Below are 19995 nucleotides of genomic sequence, written 5' to 3'. Positions count from 1 at the left end.
AACAAGTGATTCTTGAGTGAGATCTCATTGTAGAAGCAGGCACGGCAGATGCAGACAGGCGTGCTAAATTACCTATGCTTAAACAGCTATTTGCACACCTTGGTATCTCTCTCTGTGGATGGAGATAGTGATTTCTGAACGCAGTTTTGTCACTGCTAAAATAAGGAAGGTAACTTTCAAGCCTATAGCGAGCTTTAGCTAATGAGATGCACGGTGCTATAGAAGTAGAAAGTAATATCAGGAGACCGTGACTATGACTAGGGCCAGTTGTGCATGTTGGTATGCTTCCTTACAGTAGTGCATCTAGATCCTGACCAATTGCACATGAATCCATCCTAAGGGTTCATACTCAAATGATGATCTTCTGATGGCCTTAAGTATTCAGGAAGGCCCAGCAGTGAGTACTTTCTCCCTAGCTTGTAATGTTTTGTTAGTATCTCCAATACTATTAGCAAAATACTCAGGGTTGGAGGATAGTTCATATGCATTTCTTTTCTTCTTTTTAAATGGTAGTTTTGGAAACAGAAGGTGAATGCAAATGCACGGACAATTTAAAGCTACTAGCTTGTCTTCTAAAAGATACATAGCTTGTATGTGCTTATCAGTAAAGAGAATGTAGCTGTGCATGTGGGAACTTTTAAAAATAAGGCTTAATCTCGCACTGTCTCTGAGCTTCAACATATTCTAGTAATGTGACAAAAGATTATTACGAAATCCTGGAAATAATGGTTAAATATCTTTAAAAGCCATATACATAGTTAGCAGTTGAATGATTTGTGTGTGTGAATTACTGCCAACATATTCAAAATGCATCTTAATAAATTATATAGATGGAGAGTCATTATTTTAAGAAATTAAGCTTGATTAAAATAAATTGTGGAGAGTGTTTGGAAATGGAAAACTTGCTCCATATATGGGTCTACATTTTAAAACAAGGAGTTTCTACAGTTTACACAAGTTACTCACTTTGATGCTGTTGTGATGAGAACCATGTGGATGAAGCTCTAGAGCACTCTGCAGCAGGCCCAGTGGTCTGGGCTGCCCTCACAGAAGTTATTGCCAGGACAGGCCTTTTAAGCCTTTTACTCAAAACTCACAAAAACTCGGTGAACTCAACAGCCTAGAAGAACATAGTGCCTCCTACATATGTAGACCATGTAGAGTCTGAGTTGTGGGTGGGGCTCCTCAGGATTTGAAATGGATCTCAGCGATGGGCTGCTGGTACCAGTGCTCAGACGAGGACACCTTAGCAGGAGAGGACTTCATGTAGCATGAGCAACTGGGCAGAATGTTGTGGCTTTTGTGGGGGTAGTGGTTTAGGGTAACATTTTTATAGAGGTCAACTGTCTTTGAACCAGCAGCATGAGCTGATTTGGGTCACAGTTTGTTGACTGGTGGGTGCAGCATTTCAACCATCATGAATGCTGCAGACCACACAGGGAAGGAAGGCCTCTGTTAATGGAGGACCCTGGGGGAAGGGGAAATAAAGTGCTCACTGTGAAGAGTAAAGCACTGCAAGAGCCTTGAAATGGGAATGTACAGAAATGTCACAGAAGGAAATGCATTTCTCTCTCCCCCCGCTCCCCTCCTCCCAAATTAGGTGCTATAAGGTAGGTCTGCATTTTGCATATTATTTATTACTCTTTATATACTTCATACTATATTATGCCTTCCATTTCCAGGTAATTTGAAAGGAAAGGGAAAAAAAAAGTCTTTTCAGTGGTTATGTACTTTGAGTCATGTTCCAGTGCAACTAATGAAAGAACACCAGTTGTTACGAATGGGAGTATTCAGATCTTTCAGAAATCCCCTTGGAATTCATCTGTAGAGAAGAGGTTCTTGAAAATCAGGGTGATACGAGTCTGTCGTGAGTCAGGGAGGAGGATGCCAGAGCAGACTGCGCCGGCAGGCAGTGCAGAACTTGCAGGAGAGATGTTCTAGCTCAGCGTAGATGGACGTGGCAGGAATGATTGGATTGCAGTTGCTGCATCCTTGGGGAGGGAAATGGGTCTAGATGGCTGGGTTCTCTTCAGATTGTCTTTGATGATACTATGTGATTGCAGTGGGGTTAAGGTAACTGTCCCAGTTTGCAGCGGGAGAGCTGGTGCCAACAAGGGAGTTGATTCATGTCTCCTGTGAGAACTACCTCAGCTCCAGCAAAAGGTAAGGGTATCTGAGGGGAGGGGAAGGCTGCTGTGGCCATCTGAGTTGACCGATGGAAATGTTTGGTTCTCTGATATATCTCTGTCCATGTGGCACCTTCAGTTCCTGCAGCCTTTCCTTGTTTTCTCCATTTGCCCATGACTCAGTCTGACTCAACAGACTTTACGCCTTGACAGGTTTCCAAGCCCAACACCCGTAGTAGTTTGCTCAAAAAGCAAACTGCAGAAGTGTTTATCTCAGAGATTAAAAAATTTGAAGATTAAAAAAAACCCCACAATACAAACATATGTCACCAGGTTTGGTCTGTCTCTTCTGTTTAAGGCTTTTTTAACACAGCCCAGCCCACCCAGTCTCTGGTAACATCATAGCCCACACTCCCTGCACACAGCATAAGGCTGCTCTGGCAGTGCTTCACTGTAGGAGTTTTTGCTGCCTGCTTGGGGAAGTGGCATTCCTAAGCTTCTCAAGCTTCAAATGAATTTTGTGTTTTTCTCAGCCCAGCAACCAGCTATGCAGTCTTAAATTCCATTCCAAACCTTGCTGCCTTCCTCATCCCAACTCTGCAGTCTCAGCTTCATGCTTACTGCAGCTCTAAGCGTACCTCAGCCTCTCATGGACCTTTGCCTTGTCCCGCCTGGGTTTAGTGAAACTCCACATGTAAGGAGAGGTGGAGAGAGCAGAGGCCACTGAAGAGGGAGGGAGTGCGAGTGGCCCTTCCGACTCTGCTCCAGCTGAGCTGAACCCGTCCTCTCCACCTCACCAAAAAGCTGCTGTGGCCCTCATGGAGGGCTGTAGCTTCTGTTAAACTACTTGTCAGTCGAGGCTGAAAGCAGACAACTCGTGCAGAAATTAAATGTTGCTTTTGTGGTTTTGCCAGCATTTCCCTTTGATACCAAATATGGTAAACACACTTCTCTTTTTCTAATGCCTGGGTAACTAACAGATACCATTTCAAGACTGTTTGATATTAACAGTTTCTTTTCCATCTACCATATCAAAATGGAAGCAAAAAGTAATCAGTTATTGGTAGCAAAACGGCATTTACAGGCAGTAGGTAAAGCTAATGACTTTATTCAGTAAGACACTCACTTGAGATAATTAGTGCTGCCATTAGCTTTTTAAAGGCTGTTCTAGGTGAACAGTGTTTTAACAAATTTTAAGTAGCCCAAATATTTTTTGCAATAAAAAAGTAAATAAAAGGCATACTCAATCATTGAGGGAACTGCTGAGCTTTAAGTTAGTGAAGCAAGTTGTAACCCTTCTAAAAGCAAAGTTTTATTGTCAATGTTGCACTTGACATTGTTGCTCATTTTCGGAGGATAGCCAAGTGCAGGTATCATTAAGATGTAACTGATGAGTGTGACCTGAGGACAGAGGCAGAAGTAGATGACTTGTGGCTCTCATGATACATAAACAATGTTGGTTATGCTGCCTGTTCAGTAAGATCAATGGGATGCTTGCTTTCACAGCAAGACAACGCAGTGAAAACCAATGCTGCAGAGACACCCCCGAGGATAACAGGACTCAGCGTGCATTCAGGTGAACTCTTTACAGGATTTGGGGCATAACTGGTATAGACTTCCCGCTGGAGGAGTAAATCTGGTCTCAGCCAAATGGGTCTTAATGAGAACCACTCAATTGGCAGCACACCCTTTGCCCCACTTAACTGGGAGAGGAGTCTGAGTCTGAATCCTTACTTAAGAAAGACAGAGAAATTTTACAGTCATCATCATCACCATCAGGATCTAAAATGTTGATCTAAAATGCTGATCAGGAAACTCCAGCAACATTGCTCAGATATGGCTGTTATGACTTCCTCTTATGTATCCAGGATTTTTCAGGTTTGTCCTTTGTTGAAAGATATTTTTCTTCTCCTGAACTAATTCAGGTTTGTGGTATCAGCGTTTAATAGACAGTCACAGCACTGAACTTTGCAGCCTGGAGAACTGTACTGCCGGTTTTGTTTAACCTGTTCCAGTTTTAACTCTGGCTCAGATCCTTCCATGAATGCCAGTTTCATCTGAAAGGGAGGTAGGTGTTTGAGAAGCAACCACATCTGAGTATGGGCTACTGACATCATCGCAGTGAGGCTGTTCACCATTGGAACTGCTTTCTTCTATCTGGCTCCCTACAATCACGTGTCTGTAATGTGTGGAGATTTAAAAAAACATACAGTTATCAGGGATATCTGTTTGGAAGAGAGATAGCAGCAGTTTCATAAGGCAGTATATTATCAAAGTTTTTAAAAATACAGAAGATGATTCTTCTAACACAAAAGACATTGAATCCAGCATGAGAGATTCTTTTGGACTTCGGCCCTCTTTATTCACCATGAGAATCATGTCCTTACCTGGAAATGGAGTATGGACAACAGTGTCATAGTGTGAGCTGTGGTTGATATGTGGTGACTTTCCCTCTCAAGATGGGACTTTCAGTCCAGCCCTTAAGCTTGGTTCTTTAACTGGATTTTTAAGGAGGAAACTAGAAACTTTGCTATGACTTGCTCTGTACCAAGGGTGAAGGGAACTGTCATGGCTGCTCCTGGGAAAGAGAAGAGGGATGAGCTTCATGTGACTGTGAATGGGTGTCACTGGGAACAAGAACAAGAGAGATGTGTAATACTTGGGTAAGATTCCCTGACACTGGGGTTGGGAAAAGGCAAGGCACAGCCCTAAGGGCTAGTGGGGATCTGAGGAAGAAAATGGGACAGACCTAAAAAGGAGTGGGTAGGACTATGGTAGCAGGAAATTTCCAGTGTACAAATAGTAACAATACAAAGATGTTTGGTTCTGCCAGAAAAACAAGTAAGGGGTGGGGTGGATGGAGCGATGCTATGAGAACAGCAGAGTGCACCCTGCCTCCTCCTCCCTGAGCCTTCTTCCCAGCAGCTTCCCAAACTTCACCCTTAATAAATAGCAGATGAGTCCTGGCCTAGAAGCAGTAAGTTCCATTCAGTATAGCTGAACACAAAATCCCGACTACTACTACATCCTTAGGGCTTCAAAGGTGGGGAGGAACTTTACATTAGGAAGGAAAATGTAACCCAAAAGTGAGAATGAAAATGGAAAACTTCTGAAAAATCTTATTAATGTCCTGGAGCCATGGCTTTAGAGATGAGAAAGAAGACATCTTTGACTAAAAGCCAGTGTTTCAGTGGCCAGACAAACGTAACAACCAAAATCTAAAAAACAAGATAAAGTAAATGGGATGAAAAGGAAAATAATTACTTTTAATACTTTGGAGGAAGGGAAATAAAAACTTTATAGCTTCAAATTTATATTGATTAATTGCTAATGAAACTTTAAAATATTTGTGCCTGGCAAGACTAATACAACAGGGATTTTGCCTAATGGTAATTCCAAAAACCAAAACAAAACCCAAAAGTCTCAGCAACAGGCCCACCACAGGCAGGCAGATTTGAGGTTTTCTTTGCTATGATGCAGGCATATTCAAGACACCTCTCTTCTCTCTGTTTGACAGAAGCAAGACAAAAATACTCTTACCAAAACAGGACGTTTTCTTTCCAGTCCATTAGGTAGCTAAATATCATCAGCTAGCTATCCATATTTTACAATCAGCTGGAGAACTTGCATCCCAGAGACCTGGAGACTGTCTGAGGAGAACTCTGTCCAGCTGTTGTTAATCATTAACCGTCCCTGGAATAGCATGGAAGTTTGAGGAGGCTGGAAGAGCCCCAGTGTCCCAGTACTCAAAGACGGCAAACTGATCAAGCCAGGTCACTGTAAGGCAGGGCAACTGACCTCAGGCCCAGGAAAAATCATGGAATTAAAACTAAGATAAGATACAACTGAAAAAGTATTTCAAAGGACAGAAAAACTAATTCCAGACAGCGTGGTTTATAGAAAGACAGGTATGGTGAAAAATGTCTGATGTCATTTTTTGAGAGGGACACAATTTGAAGAATAAAGGTGGCTGCATATATGTAACTATTTAAGCTGCAGTAAGGCATTTGACTTAGTATTCCATACTGCCTTCTTTAAATAGAACTATACACAAGCCCCATTAAACAGCTATTATGTGAATCAGGCTTCTCAAAGAGTAACTGGAGACTGATCTTTGACTGTGGCTGTTTCTAGCAGGGCTCCATAAGCACCTGATTCTGTTTTGCATTTTCATCAGTGACCTGGAAGTAAATGTAAAGCCACTCTGAATGAAAGATGCAAATAAAGATACAATGGGACAAGGAGGAGCAAGCAGTCATATAGCACAGACTGGACAGCTAGTTAAGATGGACCTATTCAAACAATGTTAATATTAAATTAAAATTAAATTTAAAGCCTCAGCTCTGGCATTAATATTTTTTATTGAGAACTGCAGATTTTTCATAGACTGTTCTCCCTAAAGACAGTGAATTGTGGCACACAAAAAAGCTTGAGATACTCAGAAAGAAAGCAGAGCTAATATTTTGTATTTATGGATTTCTGGGGACAGACATGATCTTTGAAAGCTTGGAGTAGGTGATACTGTGATTCCAAAATTTCATATATTTATCACACTATCTATCCACAGTGATCACCTTTTGACATTCTTCATTAATGAACAACTGTAATTTTTTAAAATGCAAATACTTGTTTAGCCCTAATTTTATTGAAGAAGTTTATCAGTTAAGCCAAGATGCAATGCCAAGGCATTGTGATTTAGCTAGGCAGAGAAATAAGAAATACTGACCAACTTAATAAACACAAGAACTTGTTCTCCTCTTCAGAGACTTTGGGAGCCTGCATCCCTGCCCTCAGTGGGCATCACTCTCAAATCTCTTCCAGTGCACAAGTTGTTTGTGGTTTGGTTTATGTCCCTTGAGAGTGAGCTGACATAATCTCAGGACTGCCTGGACTGGGCATGCTGCACCCTCTGAGGAGATAATGTTGGATTTGATAATACAATTGTTCGTAGGACACTATTTGAATGCATGGCTCAAGTTATTTCACTCTCTTGATTGTCACTTGTAAATGTCTGTCTGGTCACTATTAGATAGAAGCCTTTTTGTGTCATTTAAAACCATTTAACAGTTTGAAAACAAAAAGCCCCATCATTTCAGTTTGTAGGAGAAAGGGCAAAAACAAGAAAGAACTTCAGAAAGCATCAGAGAACACCTTAACACTAACACAGCCTGCTTCCCAGTACCTGAGCAGTGCAGTCCACTGCACAGCCCATCTGGATGGATGTTTGCCTGGTGGAACCAGACTCGGAGACTGTCTGAGCAGCGGCCACACCAGCCTTGTTCTGACCTCACATCCAGCAAGTGGTGTCCTCTCAGCTGCAGAGTCTCAGGGCATGGGATTTCTGGAGCGACATGGGCTACTGGTAAGGATCCTGGCTCTGAGTTCACACATCCATTCACACAGTGGCTGGTGCTAAACCAAACCCCAGCCCGTTAGTTTTCACTTGGAGTTATCAGTTATCTCTGAAGAGCCTCAGCACCACCCTAACACGTGTGATACCAATCCCCGGCCTCTCTCCAGTGTCATGATACCTGCTAAAAGGTATGGAGCATGTTTCTTTAGATGACAGGAGTGAGAACACTTTCCTGTGAAGACACTGTAACTTGAGCTCTGGTGGCTGAAGCCTTATAACAGGCTTTGACAGTTCATAGCTAGCCATTTTTTACAGCCTCTCTCCTGTGGGTCTGACAGCTGCTCACATCGAAGGGAGCTGGTTCTGTCAACGTGAAAAAGTTCTTCTAATGATGGAGGTGTGAAATACCACTTTATCCCTTGAAACCAGAGGCTTGAGAATAGCAAGATTATCTGCTTTTTAGATTAAATCTAAATCCCAGCAGAAGTAGGGAGGTGTACTCTGCACTGGTAAGGCCACACCTTGAGTATTGTGTCCAGTTTTGGGCACCTCAATACAAGAGAGATATCGAGGTGCTGGAGCAAGTGCAGAGGAGAGCAACGAAGCTGGTGAAGAGCCTGGAGAACAGATCCTATGAGGAACGGTTGAAGGAGCTGGGACTGTTCAGTTTGAGGAGGAGAAGGCTGAGGGGAGACCTCATCACTCTCTACAACTACCTGAAAGGACACTGTAGAGAGGTTGGTGCTGGTCTCTTCTCACAGGTAATTAGCGATAGAACAAGAGGGAATGGCTTTAAACTGCAACAGGGGAGGTTTAGACTGGACATTAGGAAAAAATTTTTCACAGCAAGAGTGGTCAGACAGTGGAATAGGCTGCCCAGGGAGGTGGTGGAGTCACCATCCCTGGATGTGTTTAAGGGTCGTTTAGATGAGATGTTGGGGGATATGGTGTAGGGGAGAACTTGTAGAGTAGGGCTGATGGTTGGACTCGATGATCCCAAGGTTCTCTTCCAACCTGAATGATTCTGTGATTCTGATTCTATGAAATTCAGAAACTATTGGGGAGAAATTTGGATAGATCCCCAGGAACACTGTATGTGGGAAGCCAGCTGTAATGACTTAGCTGTCTCAGCTTCTTCTGACACAAGGACAGATGCTGTAATCTATGCAGACAAGTCATGTAGACCTCAAATACTGGTCTTGTGAGGGTCCCGACCATGAGATTTAAGTACCACTGAGAAACCGCATTCTTTCTGAGCTCTTAGCCAATCTTGGCTAGGTATTTCAAGATACCTGGATGTGAGAATATGTGATTACCACTAGTGAGAGACAACAGGTAGAGATCACAGTCGACTATTTCTTAAGTGAGCTTATAGACAGACAAACTGTCTATGAAACTACTGATTCCAGGAAACAGTCTACTGTGATAGGAAAGAGAGGGCTGAAGAAAGTAGAGAACAGGAGCAACTGCCTTAAGAAAGTAGAAAACAGGAGCATGGTCTCCTTAGCCAGAGAAGTACCTCTCATGAGGATCTTGTTATTATAGTATTAAAAAGGACCTCCTCTCCCCAAAGACAAGGTAGCATGCTCAAGTAGAGCTGTGAGATGTCTTACTGTCATCTGAAGGAATATGGTGCTTTGAGTGTCAGATTCACTGCCTTTGTGTACAGAAATAGATACTTTTTTGTTACTGTAATATATGGTGGTTATATTGTTCACTAATGAATATCACAATCTTGAAGATAAGCTAAAAAAAACCCCTCTGAAAACTATCTGCCCTCATGTGAGATCTAGGATATTGCTATAGATTTTTTTTCTGTCCTAGGGACAAAAATCCCTGAGCTGTCAAATATCCAAATTAGTTCTCCAGTTCCAGGAATGAAGCAGCTGTTGCAATTGATCTGGACAGAGCAAAAAATTGAAAGAGCACCTGGACATTGTACAGTCTGGCCACCGAATCAGTGGTTATCTGTCCATGAAGGAAACTCTCACCTGCAAACTGAGAAGAAAGCTGGCTGTAGAACAAGTGTTTTCAATCCAACTCCCACATCTCTGTTTGGCAAGTGGAATCCTCAAACTGTGTTACAATATGCCCCAGAAATGTTGGGTAAAAGTTGGTGGTAGTCAGGGGGAAAATATCTAAACATTGAATTGGGTTTCTTATGCAAGAAATCTGTCTGAAGCCAGCAAGACTCATGCTGCCAAGCAGTTCAGAGTCCCTTGATTGATCCTCTCTGTGGCTACTATGACAGCAAGAAATGTCGACAAACGGTGAGACATACAGATCTTCCAACTCTCTGGGTACCCTTTTTTTTTCCTCCCCTACATTACACTGTCTGCTAGCAAAGTGATAGCCAGTAGATTTTGGATGTCCACAGCAGTCTCAGTCACAGCTGTCAGGACCGCACAGCCTCCAGTGAAATGCATGGGAAACCTGTGTGTCCTCTTAAGAGGTCCAGGAAGGAACTTTCCCTGCTCCACTTCACTGCATGAAGTTCCAGCCTTGGCCAGGAGCTGTGTCCAGCCACTACCCTTATTTTTCTGTATCATCTTGTATGGCAAGAAACATAGTTGAAGCGAATGTTAATAGTGGCTCTTGATTACAGCAGTGTGGTAATCTGCTGCCTTGGCATGCTAATGGCTTTGAATTAATTGGTCCCATGCCCCGAACCTTTTTTCTTTATTTATTTCTGTAGGGATAGTGTAATGGTGACAAAAGGGACTGGGACATGGATTCCTTGCTGCAGCTTTCTTGCAGGCATCAACCCTTCCCCCTCTCCCCAACTCACTCATCTGACTTGGCACCAAATTACTTTGTATTGCAGAGAAGAGTGTGGAGCAATCAGATCATGGACTCAGGTCCAGGACCTCTCAGTGTCTAAGGACTATGCTGTGGCATAAGTAGATCTAGTTGTTGCATATGCCTTTCAGAAGACACTTTTGACACTGACTTCTTTTCTGTGTGGATATGCAGGTAAAAAGCAGACTATACTGTGGTAGATTGCATGCCCTTGCCAAAATAGTAAGACCTTGGCATACACAGTGGTGGAAGAGATATAATCACTGCATATAATATAAGGCCAAAATGTAACCTTCAGGGACCCCCCAGAAATCCAGCTGCCAGTAAAGACAGCTGACATGCAGCGATGGAGGTTTGCTCAACAGTCAGCTGAAGCAAAAAGGTACACTCTTATGAACTGCCAGGCATGAAAGCAGGATTGTTTCACCAGGGGGTTGAGCAAGTTGGAAGAGTACACGCTGCCCTATATCCCCAGGGCTTGACAGAGAGATGGATGAGCACAGAAACAGTGAAGGTAAAAGTTCTCCAGCCTTGACCAGTGACGTGTATGTACGTTCATTGGGTGAATGTATCAGAATTATCACTGGCAAAGAGAAGGCAGATTTCAATATAAAAATCATCATGCCAAGGATAATGGATGGATTGCATAAAAACAAGATGACAGGAGGATGGTGGAAGTTAACAGGAAGAACTTCTTTCAGGCACCTCACGTTTTATTGCTGGAATTGGGAGAAGTGTAATTGGAGTAAGGTTAAAAAACAAATGGAACTCAATCAAAAAGGGCAAGGTGTGTGTGTGTGGGGGTGTGTTGAATAGTCTCTTCAGTCCTAAACTTCTTCTAGTATGTTACAAGCCTAGAAAAATGATAAGACAGGATGATTTCAAAGCCTAAGCAAAGCTCATCCAGTACTGCTTTCCATTAATGATTCCTGGGCTCTCCACAAAACATTCCTAGACTTCCTTTGTTCAAAACAGCTCTTTCGATGGGCAAAATTGAACATATTATGGATAAATATAGATATTTTAAAGCCAAGTATTTCACTCAGTAACATAATGCAAAAGTGAAAATTTTTAAAAATCAATACTTTTGTTTAAGTGTTCCAAACACTCTGAGGCTTTCATGTACAAAGACTTCTCCTGACAGCTTTTTAGGAACAGTAAATTAATGGGAACATACCTCCGTTACCCTGTAATTTTATGTCCATTTCCATGTGTTTCTGATATTGTTAGTTTGCCTCCTGCTTTGTGGTTTATTTTGGCAAGTTGCTTTTTTTATTGTTGTTGTTACCTTTTGTGAGCATGCCAGAGGCCTTATGGTGCCAATAAATTAGAATATTAGTGCTCCTTTTTACTGCCATATTATACTTGTTTCCCTCTGCTTGTTTGTGACCTAATCTTGAACCTCTGCCTAATCTGCTGAGCTGAATTTTCTGCGTCCTGATCAGATTAGGAGGAGCAGTGGGCAAATGCATCCTTGTTTACATAAAACGTGTTTGCCAGAAAAAACTAGCAGCAAACAAAGTAAACCAAATGTAGAAAGCTGCAAACAGAAACCTGTCCTTAGACAAAGTTCAAAATCACAGGCAGCGTTAGAACTACATTCCCATTCAACATGTGGGTGCTGCACATCAGTGGGCGCTGGGTCTCCACCAGGCAAATCCACCGCAGCTGAATTCACAGGACAGGGTCTATAATCTTTTAGGAGGCTGGGGATGTGCCTGTCAACAGCAAGGTGTTTATGCAGCCCCTCTTTTCAGTCATGGAGGTTTCAGGTGCAAACATGCTACTAGAATAGATTAGCTATTCCATCCATCTGCCACTGGAGGATATTTCCCTGTTTCATCAAACCCAGCTATAAAAACAGTCTGGATAACACGAACATGGGGCTCTGGGATCTCTGTCTGTAGAGCTAGATATGCTGCACACACTTAGAGCCTGAAGATGCTATTGTGCTTTACTGGGCTACTCACTAGCTCAGATCCATCTCTGTCTCCCTAATGCTGAATAGTACTCTACTGAAATTTAAATTAAGGTACTCAGGTGAGAGTGACTGAATCACACCTGTAAACTTTAATCACTAATGAAATGGCCTGAGGATAATGCCAGGAGATTTTGTCCCAACAGAAAACCCAGTTTAACCATGTTGTCTCAGCCCTAAACTGACTGGTACTGTGAATGTCCTACATCCATGATTGGCAGGAGTTTCAAGTCATTTCACATCCACACTTCCAACTGGTTAATACTCTCTCTAAGTGTATTTGTAGTTTTACCATGGGCTTACTATGCTGAAAGACAGAAGTTCAGATATGGGCCATCTTTGGGAAGGAAGGTGTTGTCATACTCCTTCCAGGATTTGCAAAACAAACAAACAAACAAAAAGGAAAATTTGCCCAGATCTTCAGCCAATTATAAGTCAGTAATTTCTGTGAGTTAATTTAACCTACAAGAACTTAAAAGTGTTTAGGGACTGAGTCATACACTTATTTTAGGCAAGAAAGAAGCTTGCCTAACCTTTTGCATAACAGGCCAGAGAAAGATGGAGCATAGGCTCCTCACAGTAATTTTTGGATGAATACAAATGCATGTTTTTCAGATGTTCAGTCACCAAGTAAAAAAAAGAATTAATCACAACCCATTTGATATTCTACTCTAAATTGTTCCAGTGAATCATTACCTTCACATAAAATATGTGGTACACCCGAGTTTGTGTAGCATCAGCTTCCAGCCACTGCATTTTAGTAGGGTACTTTACCGTCTGATAGTTATCATGGGGCTCTTGAACTGGACACTAGTGTTCTAAAAGATGCAGACAGTTCACAAGAAGCATCTTTGAGCCACTGCTCCTTGAGAAACTAATTGATTTGGGTTGATTTCTCTCACTGTAAGATATGTTTTTGGAACTCAAATCAGTTTTTTCCCCAATTCCTCCCGATTTCTTTAAAACCCCTTTTAAAGAGTGCATTCTAACATAAGTACAACATTCTTGGGATGATCTAAGCAAGGGCACACATACTGTTATCTTCCTGATCTCACTAATAAATTTTCTCTTAATTTGATCAAGGCTTACAGAATTGCTTTGGGAGCTTGTGTTCACCTGTTTTACCACCATGATTCCTACTTCCTTCTCAGGTGTGGTTTACAAGAGGTACTTTCCCATTCTGTGTGTAGAACAGACACTTACTTCCATAATATGCAACCTGGAGAGCTGGGATATATAAAATGCATATTGTTTGCCAACATACCTAGCAGGCTAGACTGCTCTGCCTAGCCTTGTGGTTTACTGTTCTATCTTTCTGTCACCTGCAAACCTCATCAGTTATGGACTTACTTTTATCCAGGTGATTAATACAAACAGTGAATAGCTGTGGGTTGAGAGACACTCAGATCAAATGATAACATAAAAAGTGTCATCTCTGTGTGCAATTATAAATGTTGTAATTGCTGGATCACTTGAAGCAGTGAATGACTGTTTCATGCAGATTATTTTATCACACTAATCTATACTTACTTTATCTCTGGTTGTACTTACTTTACTGGAGTTGATCCAGAGCGGGACATATACAGTAAAATAAGGAAAAGAAACGTCACAAACGCAGCAAGCCCAACCCAAAAGGCTATGACAATAGAATCTGTGGACACAACACAGTAATTCTGTCAATGGTACCATAGCAAATAGAAAACACAGCAATATAATTTATGATCTCTAAGAAAGGTGTGTCATTTAATTAATTCAATGTAATTAAACCCTTGAGAGAGAGCAATCTGAGTGCCAATTTGTTAAAAGTGTTAAGAGTCTCCTAGCAGTTTATCGTAACAGTGCACAGCCAGGGCTGGGGGAGAGATTGGCAAAAAAAATCTAGTAAGTGTGATGGTGACTAGCACTATAGGTATATTTAGAAAGTAATACTGAGCCCTGATGGGCTTCACAGTTTCAGCTCTTTGCAGGGGATACGGTTTCTTTTACAAAATTACAGTGCGGTAAGCAGTGTGGTACTCAAAACTGAGCCATCACCGCTCGGCCTATAGCCAAATCCTGCTCTTAGGTGAAAAAGTACAACAACCCATGATCTTTAAGATGATACTTTTAGGGAGGGAATTCTAGCCTTGAAGATATTTTCTACCAAGAGAAATATCAAGGAAAGCTTGTTGAAAAGTGCCTGGGACCCTCACAGCACATCAGTCCAGTGGAAGAGAATGTGAACCTTCCCCTGTTCAGCTGCAATACTTCTGTAATCAACATAAAATTGTTCAAAATGCAACCTACTTTATCAGGACTAAGTGGTTTCTTTAAGGAACAACTGGATTCCTAGCACTGATGTATGAGTTCACAATTGGTTTAAACCAGCCTAAAATCCTGCCACTACTGTTATCCCTGACTCAGATGAAAACTTAGAGGTTTTTTAATTAGTAAAAGAAAAAAAGATGAACTGATCCCTGACCTGGGTAACCAGTGCTAATGGGAGTATGAACTGGTTGGAGGAGAAAAGGGAGTTGCTCTTTCATGAATGAAGGCTACGGTGTTGCTGAAATGCCTGCCTCAGTTACGGGCTTGCTGTTAGATGGGATGAATCTGCTCCTGCTCTAGTAGCACATTTGGTCAGTGTTTCAAAAATGCCCCTTCCTGGGATCAGTGTGGTAGTGCTGAACATCCCAGTTAAAGCCTTGAAAAGGTTGGTTGTTCTGCAGGGCACAAGTCAAGAAATGCCCCAAATTCATAACTGGCTACTCACTTAGACTGAGGTGAAAAAGAAGGGTCATTGACCCCAGAGACAAATATTGACCAAGATAAAATAAATCTTCCATCTAAAAGGACAGAAAACATTGTGTTCTTTGAAACAAGTCCAATATGTTTGATTAGGTGTTTCTTTGTGAAAAAGTTCAGGACGTGTTGTCATCAGAGCCACAAAGAGATTAGGGGGGATTATTCCAGCTCCTTTAAAACTAGGGCGGACGCAGCCGGAGTCTTATCAGAAAGCCAAGTTTTGGCTGGGCTACTGAGAAATAAGAATGTGGAGGGTCAGCTTATTTTATTCTTCCTCTGTTAAAAAAAGTTTTACTGAGCTTTAATTCAGAGGATGGTAAATTAGCATGTGAGGGTCAATACTCTGACCTGCTCTTCCCAAATTTATTATGGGAAAAAGCGATAGAGTGCTACTGCCCGCCAACTCCTCAAGGGAGAATCAGGAGACTTTTGTTTAAAAAAAAAAAAAAAAAAAAGTAAGCTCATGGTCCAGGAATATTCTGAAAAGCTCAAAGTTCTGAAGTGTTCAAAGCCATCGGGACAGAAATGAAAAGTTTGGATTTACAGAATTCCGTATCAGAGCTATTGTGTTTTCATCTTTTAAAAGCAGCTTTAATACGATTCATGGAATTCACTGAAGCTAATCAAATTTGCTCCATGTCTCAGGGGGAGTTTGAACTCTTGAGGGATAAACAGAAACTTCCTGGTTTTAGTGCTGCAATTAGGATTTTTTTTAAACTGGGATAATGTATTTTAACAGTATATCAAAAGCTCTTCTATTGCTAAATTTTACAGCCACCTTTTGTGTGTGTGTACATATGTTTTTAAATAGCCTATTAGTTCATGGGCCAATTAAGCTTTTTATTATTTTTGTACAAAATGGAGAGAGCCGTACAACACTATTAATAGAAAGCAAGACCATGACTTTATAGCTGGATTTAGATTCATTTTCATGAGACAAACACAGTCTCACAATGCTTCAGGGACAGGCCACATAACAGAGGAAAGAAAGTACAGAGATTCAGGTCTCTGTTTTACATTAAATAATAAAAAACCCCAAACAAACAAGCAAAACTGAATTAGGGAGCTATAATCCCATCCCAGGTGTTGTAACGACTCTATGATTCATTTGGGTTGATTCAGCAATGCACCTAAACAAACACTCAGGTCCCATTGCAGTCAGTCAGCAGAGGCCCTCTGGAACATCAGTGCAGCAGTTATTGTAATCCCGGAGGTATCCTGCGTTTTGCCGAACTTGGAATGTTTGTGGCTATCTGAGGGGAAATTATTACATTTCATCTCCAGCACAAAGGGCAAGGACTTGCTGAACTTACTTTGGCTACACACTTCCAAGCACGTGAAGACAATAATCCCAACAGTGCCTTCTGAAGGTATAAGAATGTAAATGTTATCCAAAGACAGGAAAACCTACAAAGTATAGTCATTGCTTGACTAGTGCTTTTATTCAAAACAAGGAAAAAAATAACCAACTGTGGAATTATTTTCCTTGGTGTTTTCTTTATAACTTTTAACTCACTGTTCTCCCACTGGTATTTGGAGAAGGAAGAATAAAACTACCAAAATGATGCAGTCTCCATTCCTCCTAGACTGCTGACATGGAAAAATGTCTATTTTTATAGGAAGAAAAAAACCCAAGCAAACAACAAAAAACCCCAACCGAACAGTTTCACTTTCCTGGCTATCAGAAAACCAAGTCCAACACTTTTAGTTTAGAAATTGATACAGCCAATGTGGGCTCTTTAAAAGACACAAATCATGGAGCAGAACTCCATTTTGACAAGCTGCCTAGAAATATCTTACATAAACAGCTGCCCCAGGGAACTGAAATTGCCTTAACATTAACCTGCTGAGGGGAAAAAGAAGTACATCCCAAACCCTACACCTGCATCTTTTTCTTCTTTGCCTGGGAGCTGAGCAGCTAAAATACAGAAGCCTGTTTTCCTACAGATTTGTTTCCCAAAGCTGAGCCCAAAGGTGATTTCCTCTGGTGTCCAACAGGTCATGATCTCACACTGCAGCCTTTTTTGTCAGTAAAGGTCTTTGCACACAATGTTCTTCCTCTATTATCTGGTCACCAGCTGTAGGAACTTACAGATATTTTGTATCCTTGAGGTCTCCACTCCTTTGTAACTAGATCCAGTTGGAGTTACTGCAGGAGCAGAGGAGATGGATAAACACAAAGTATGATTGCATAAATCATCTCCTTAGAATATAAAAAGACCTGAAAGGTGGCAGACTTCTCTACCTCTTTAGGGGGAGAGGACAAAAAAAAAAATAGAGATCAGTTTACTCTGCTTTCTTAATGGAAATAAAGCTTGTGAGATCTCTCATAAGCACTCACACACTTGTGTGTGGTAATTTCCTTCACGAAACTACCAACGCATTTAAATGAAATTAAACAGAGGGTGAGCGTCTTCTCTCAGAAGCCCAATTTCTACAAGTTTCAAGAAAACAGGCAGCTGGGTAAAGAGAAATATCCTATAAATTGCAAGGGAGGGAAATGCTGTAACACAAATCCACCTCTATTACGTATCAGGCAACCCAAATGTTAGGAAGATGTTATTAATGAGAAAAAAGGGGAAAGGTTAGAATCCTGATTTTTGGGGGTTTTTTTGCTGTCAGCCACGTGCTGGGGACCTATAGCTAGCTTAAGTCAGAGGTTTGGGGTTTCCCTGATGGAATTTGGGCGTAATTATCTGCCCTAACTTTAAAATTAAGATAATCAGAGAAGCTCCTTATAACCTGCCTGCTCCCAGTAGCACCAAATGTTGCTCTACAGCATTATGAAGCAAGATTTCATATATGGAAGGATGTAGATATTTACACCACCTTCTTTAAGACATGATGCTCTAAGTTTGCAGGCAATGAACCCTAGGTTCATCAGCGTAGACAAAAAAAGCTTTTCTAGAGGCAGTGCAGAATAAGAGTTTCTTGCTCCCTTTTCTTATTCTTGGTTTCATAACACAAGTGAAGGACATGAAGCTCCTAGCAGTGTCAGTTCAATCTTTACTATTAGAAAGACAGTTTCTTGCACTGTTAATTAGAGACATGAAAATATTTTGAAAGTCTATCACATTTTCCTTACAGAACAGATCACTATAATAACCTTGGGGAAAGCAATTTTAGTCTCTGAAACCATATCTGAACAGTTGTAGTTGTCTTCAGTAAACTAAACAGCAACCAGTAAAGCCCATAGCTTTGTCATTCGAATGAGGATACAACCATAGGTAGATTTTGGCAGAAATCAAGGGAAAATGCTGCCTACAGCATGAGTGACTCAGACATGCCTACCTGCTCTCCCTTGATCTTTGTCAGTCCATCCAACTACACTCAGTTAAATTAATCCCTCATGACATAGCTTGTCATTTTTCAAAACCTAACCCATGCAGTTACATTAGAAAAAAAAAAAATTACTTGCCACTATAAGTAACCATAGAAAGGCATCGCTATCTCATTGTGCAAAACCAAGTGTGAAACGGAATTAACTGTTGCAGGGTGAATGTGGGGAATGCTATTTTTTATTATATACTTTGAAAATAAACTTCTAAACCCAGCAGCATCAGCTTCCATGGTAATAAAGTATTTTGACAATAATGTATATTATTACTTTATCTTACAGTTCAGTAGCACTAAATCAAAGGAGGAAAGGTAATAGAATATGTTTTCAGGTTGTTGTTCCTGGCTAGCGGAAACATACACTCTTCTTTTACTAAGGTTTTGAATGTTTATCAGTTGTAATGTAAACCTTACATCCCAAGATGAAAACACAATAGTGTTACAAAAAGCTCTGCTCATTCAGTCAACTTTTCTGATAGTAGCAGGTAACTCACACCCCAAACTACAGATTTGCAAGTCATTAGGTTTCCGCTTAACAAATGGCTAAAAAAGACTCTGTCCTTCTAAATAAAAGTTAGTATCAGCAGTCTTATAATTTCAAATACCGTAAGATAAAGCAAAGAGTTTCACTATTAGCAATAACTGCTATTAGAGCACAGTCAGTTTGGATGGCAGACACCCATCCCTACAAACCACGCACATATAATCCGGCATGGTCACTATTGCAAGGAAAACAAAAAATAAGTCAGTGAGACAGGCTATGCAACATTTTTCCTGTACTAGATTAGCACCTACTACTCTACAATACTTACATTTATTAACCTTCAACTTGCTTCCATCTACTGGAATTGGATCTATATAATCCCAGTAATATTCATACGACCAAAAATACTCAGAGGAGTTTGTTCTGTTAGCCATTTCAGTGGTGCATTTTAAACCAGCTCAGAACTCCAACCAAATACTTTTTTTCATCGTACTTCAGCGCCCTCAGAAAGTGATTGCGTAACTGATGCCTATGTAAATCACTCTGGGGTCCTGCAGCTCAAGGACTGCCTTGGTACTAAAAAACATCTAGCAGCAATGAATATTAATGTCTGACAGATATGTAACAGCAGCCCTTAAAACGTAATCCTCGCTTCCTGGTGGGTGATTACATTATTCCTCAGCGTTATTTTAAATTGAGATGGATGTCAAGTAACCTAATAATGGGGTGGACAAGTGCCAGCCGGGTCACAAACCCTTCCCTGTCCGGAACTCACAGCAACACAGCGCTCTCTGGAGCTACTGAGGACAGCTGGGCTGAGAGAAATTTCTGAATTTCTCTTGATGTAAAGAAGTAGGCAAGACATGAGAAAATGCCTCATAATTACAGGATGTTACGGGATGACCGCGTATTTTGCTTTGCTACTTCTTCACCCCCTCCGCCCCGAAGGCAGTGACTGGAGAGGCCGCTCCCCAGCCACGGGAGCCAGGCCAGCGGCAGGGCTTTGGCTCCCGGCAGGCCCGCGCCGTGGCAAACACACGCGTACGTGCTCCGCCGGGGTTCAGGGAACGGCTCACGCTAAACCGTGACACCGACCCTCAGCCCGCTTTTGACGGCGCCGCTGAAGCCCCCAGGG

General features: G+C 41.4%; 1 protein-coding gene across 1 annotated transcript; it reads right to left on the bottom strand.

Annotated features, from left to right (window-relative positions):
* Positions 1–1617: 1617 nt before the first annotated feature.
* On the bottom strand, positions 1618–19294 carry MRAP (melanocortin 2 receptor accessory protein). The gene is made up of 3 exons (XM_074814218.1): positions 19189–19294; positions 13808–13907; positions 1618–4305 (listed from the first exon to the last, which is right to left on the bottom strand). Exons 1-3 carry the CDS (start codon positions 19292–19294, stop codon positions 4155–4157), a joined length of 357 nt encoding a protein of 118 aa, XP_074670319.1. The 3' UTR covers positions 1618–4154.
* Positions 19295–19995: the final 701 nt, after the last annotated feature.

This window comes from Strix aluco, chromosome 2 (genome assembly GCF_031877795.1).
Source record: "Strix aluco isolate bStrAlu1 chromosome 2, bStrAlu1.hap1, whole genome shotgun sequence".
Classification (NCBI taxonomy): domain Eukaryota; kingdom Metazoa; phylum Chordata; class Aves; order Strigiformes; family Strigidae; genus Strix; species Strix aluco.
This window is presented reverse-complemented; position numbering and strand designations above follow the sequence as displayed.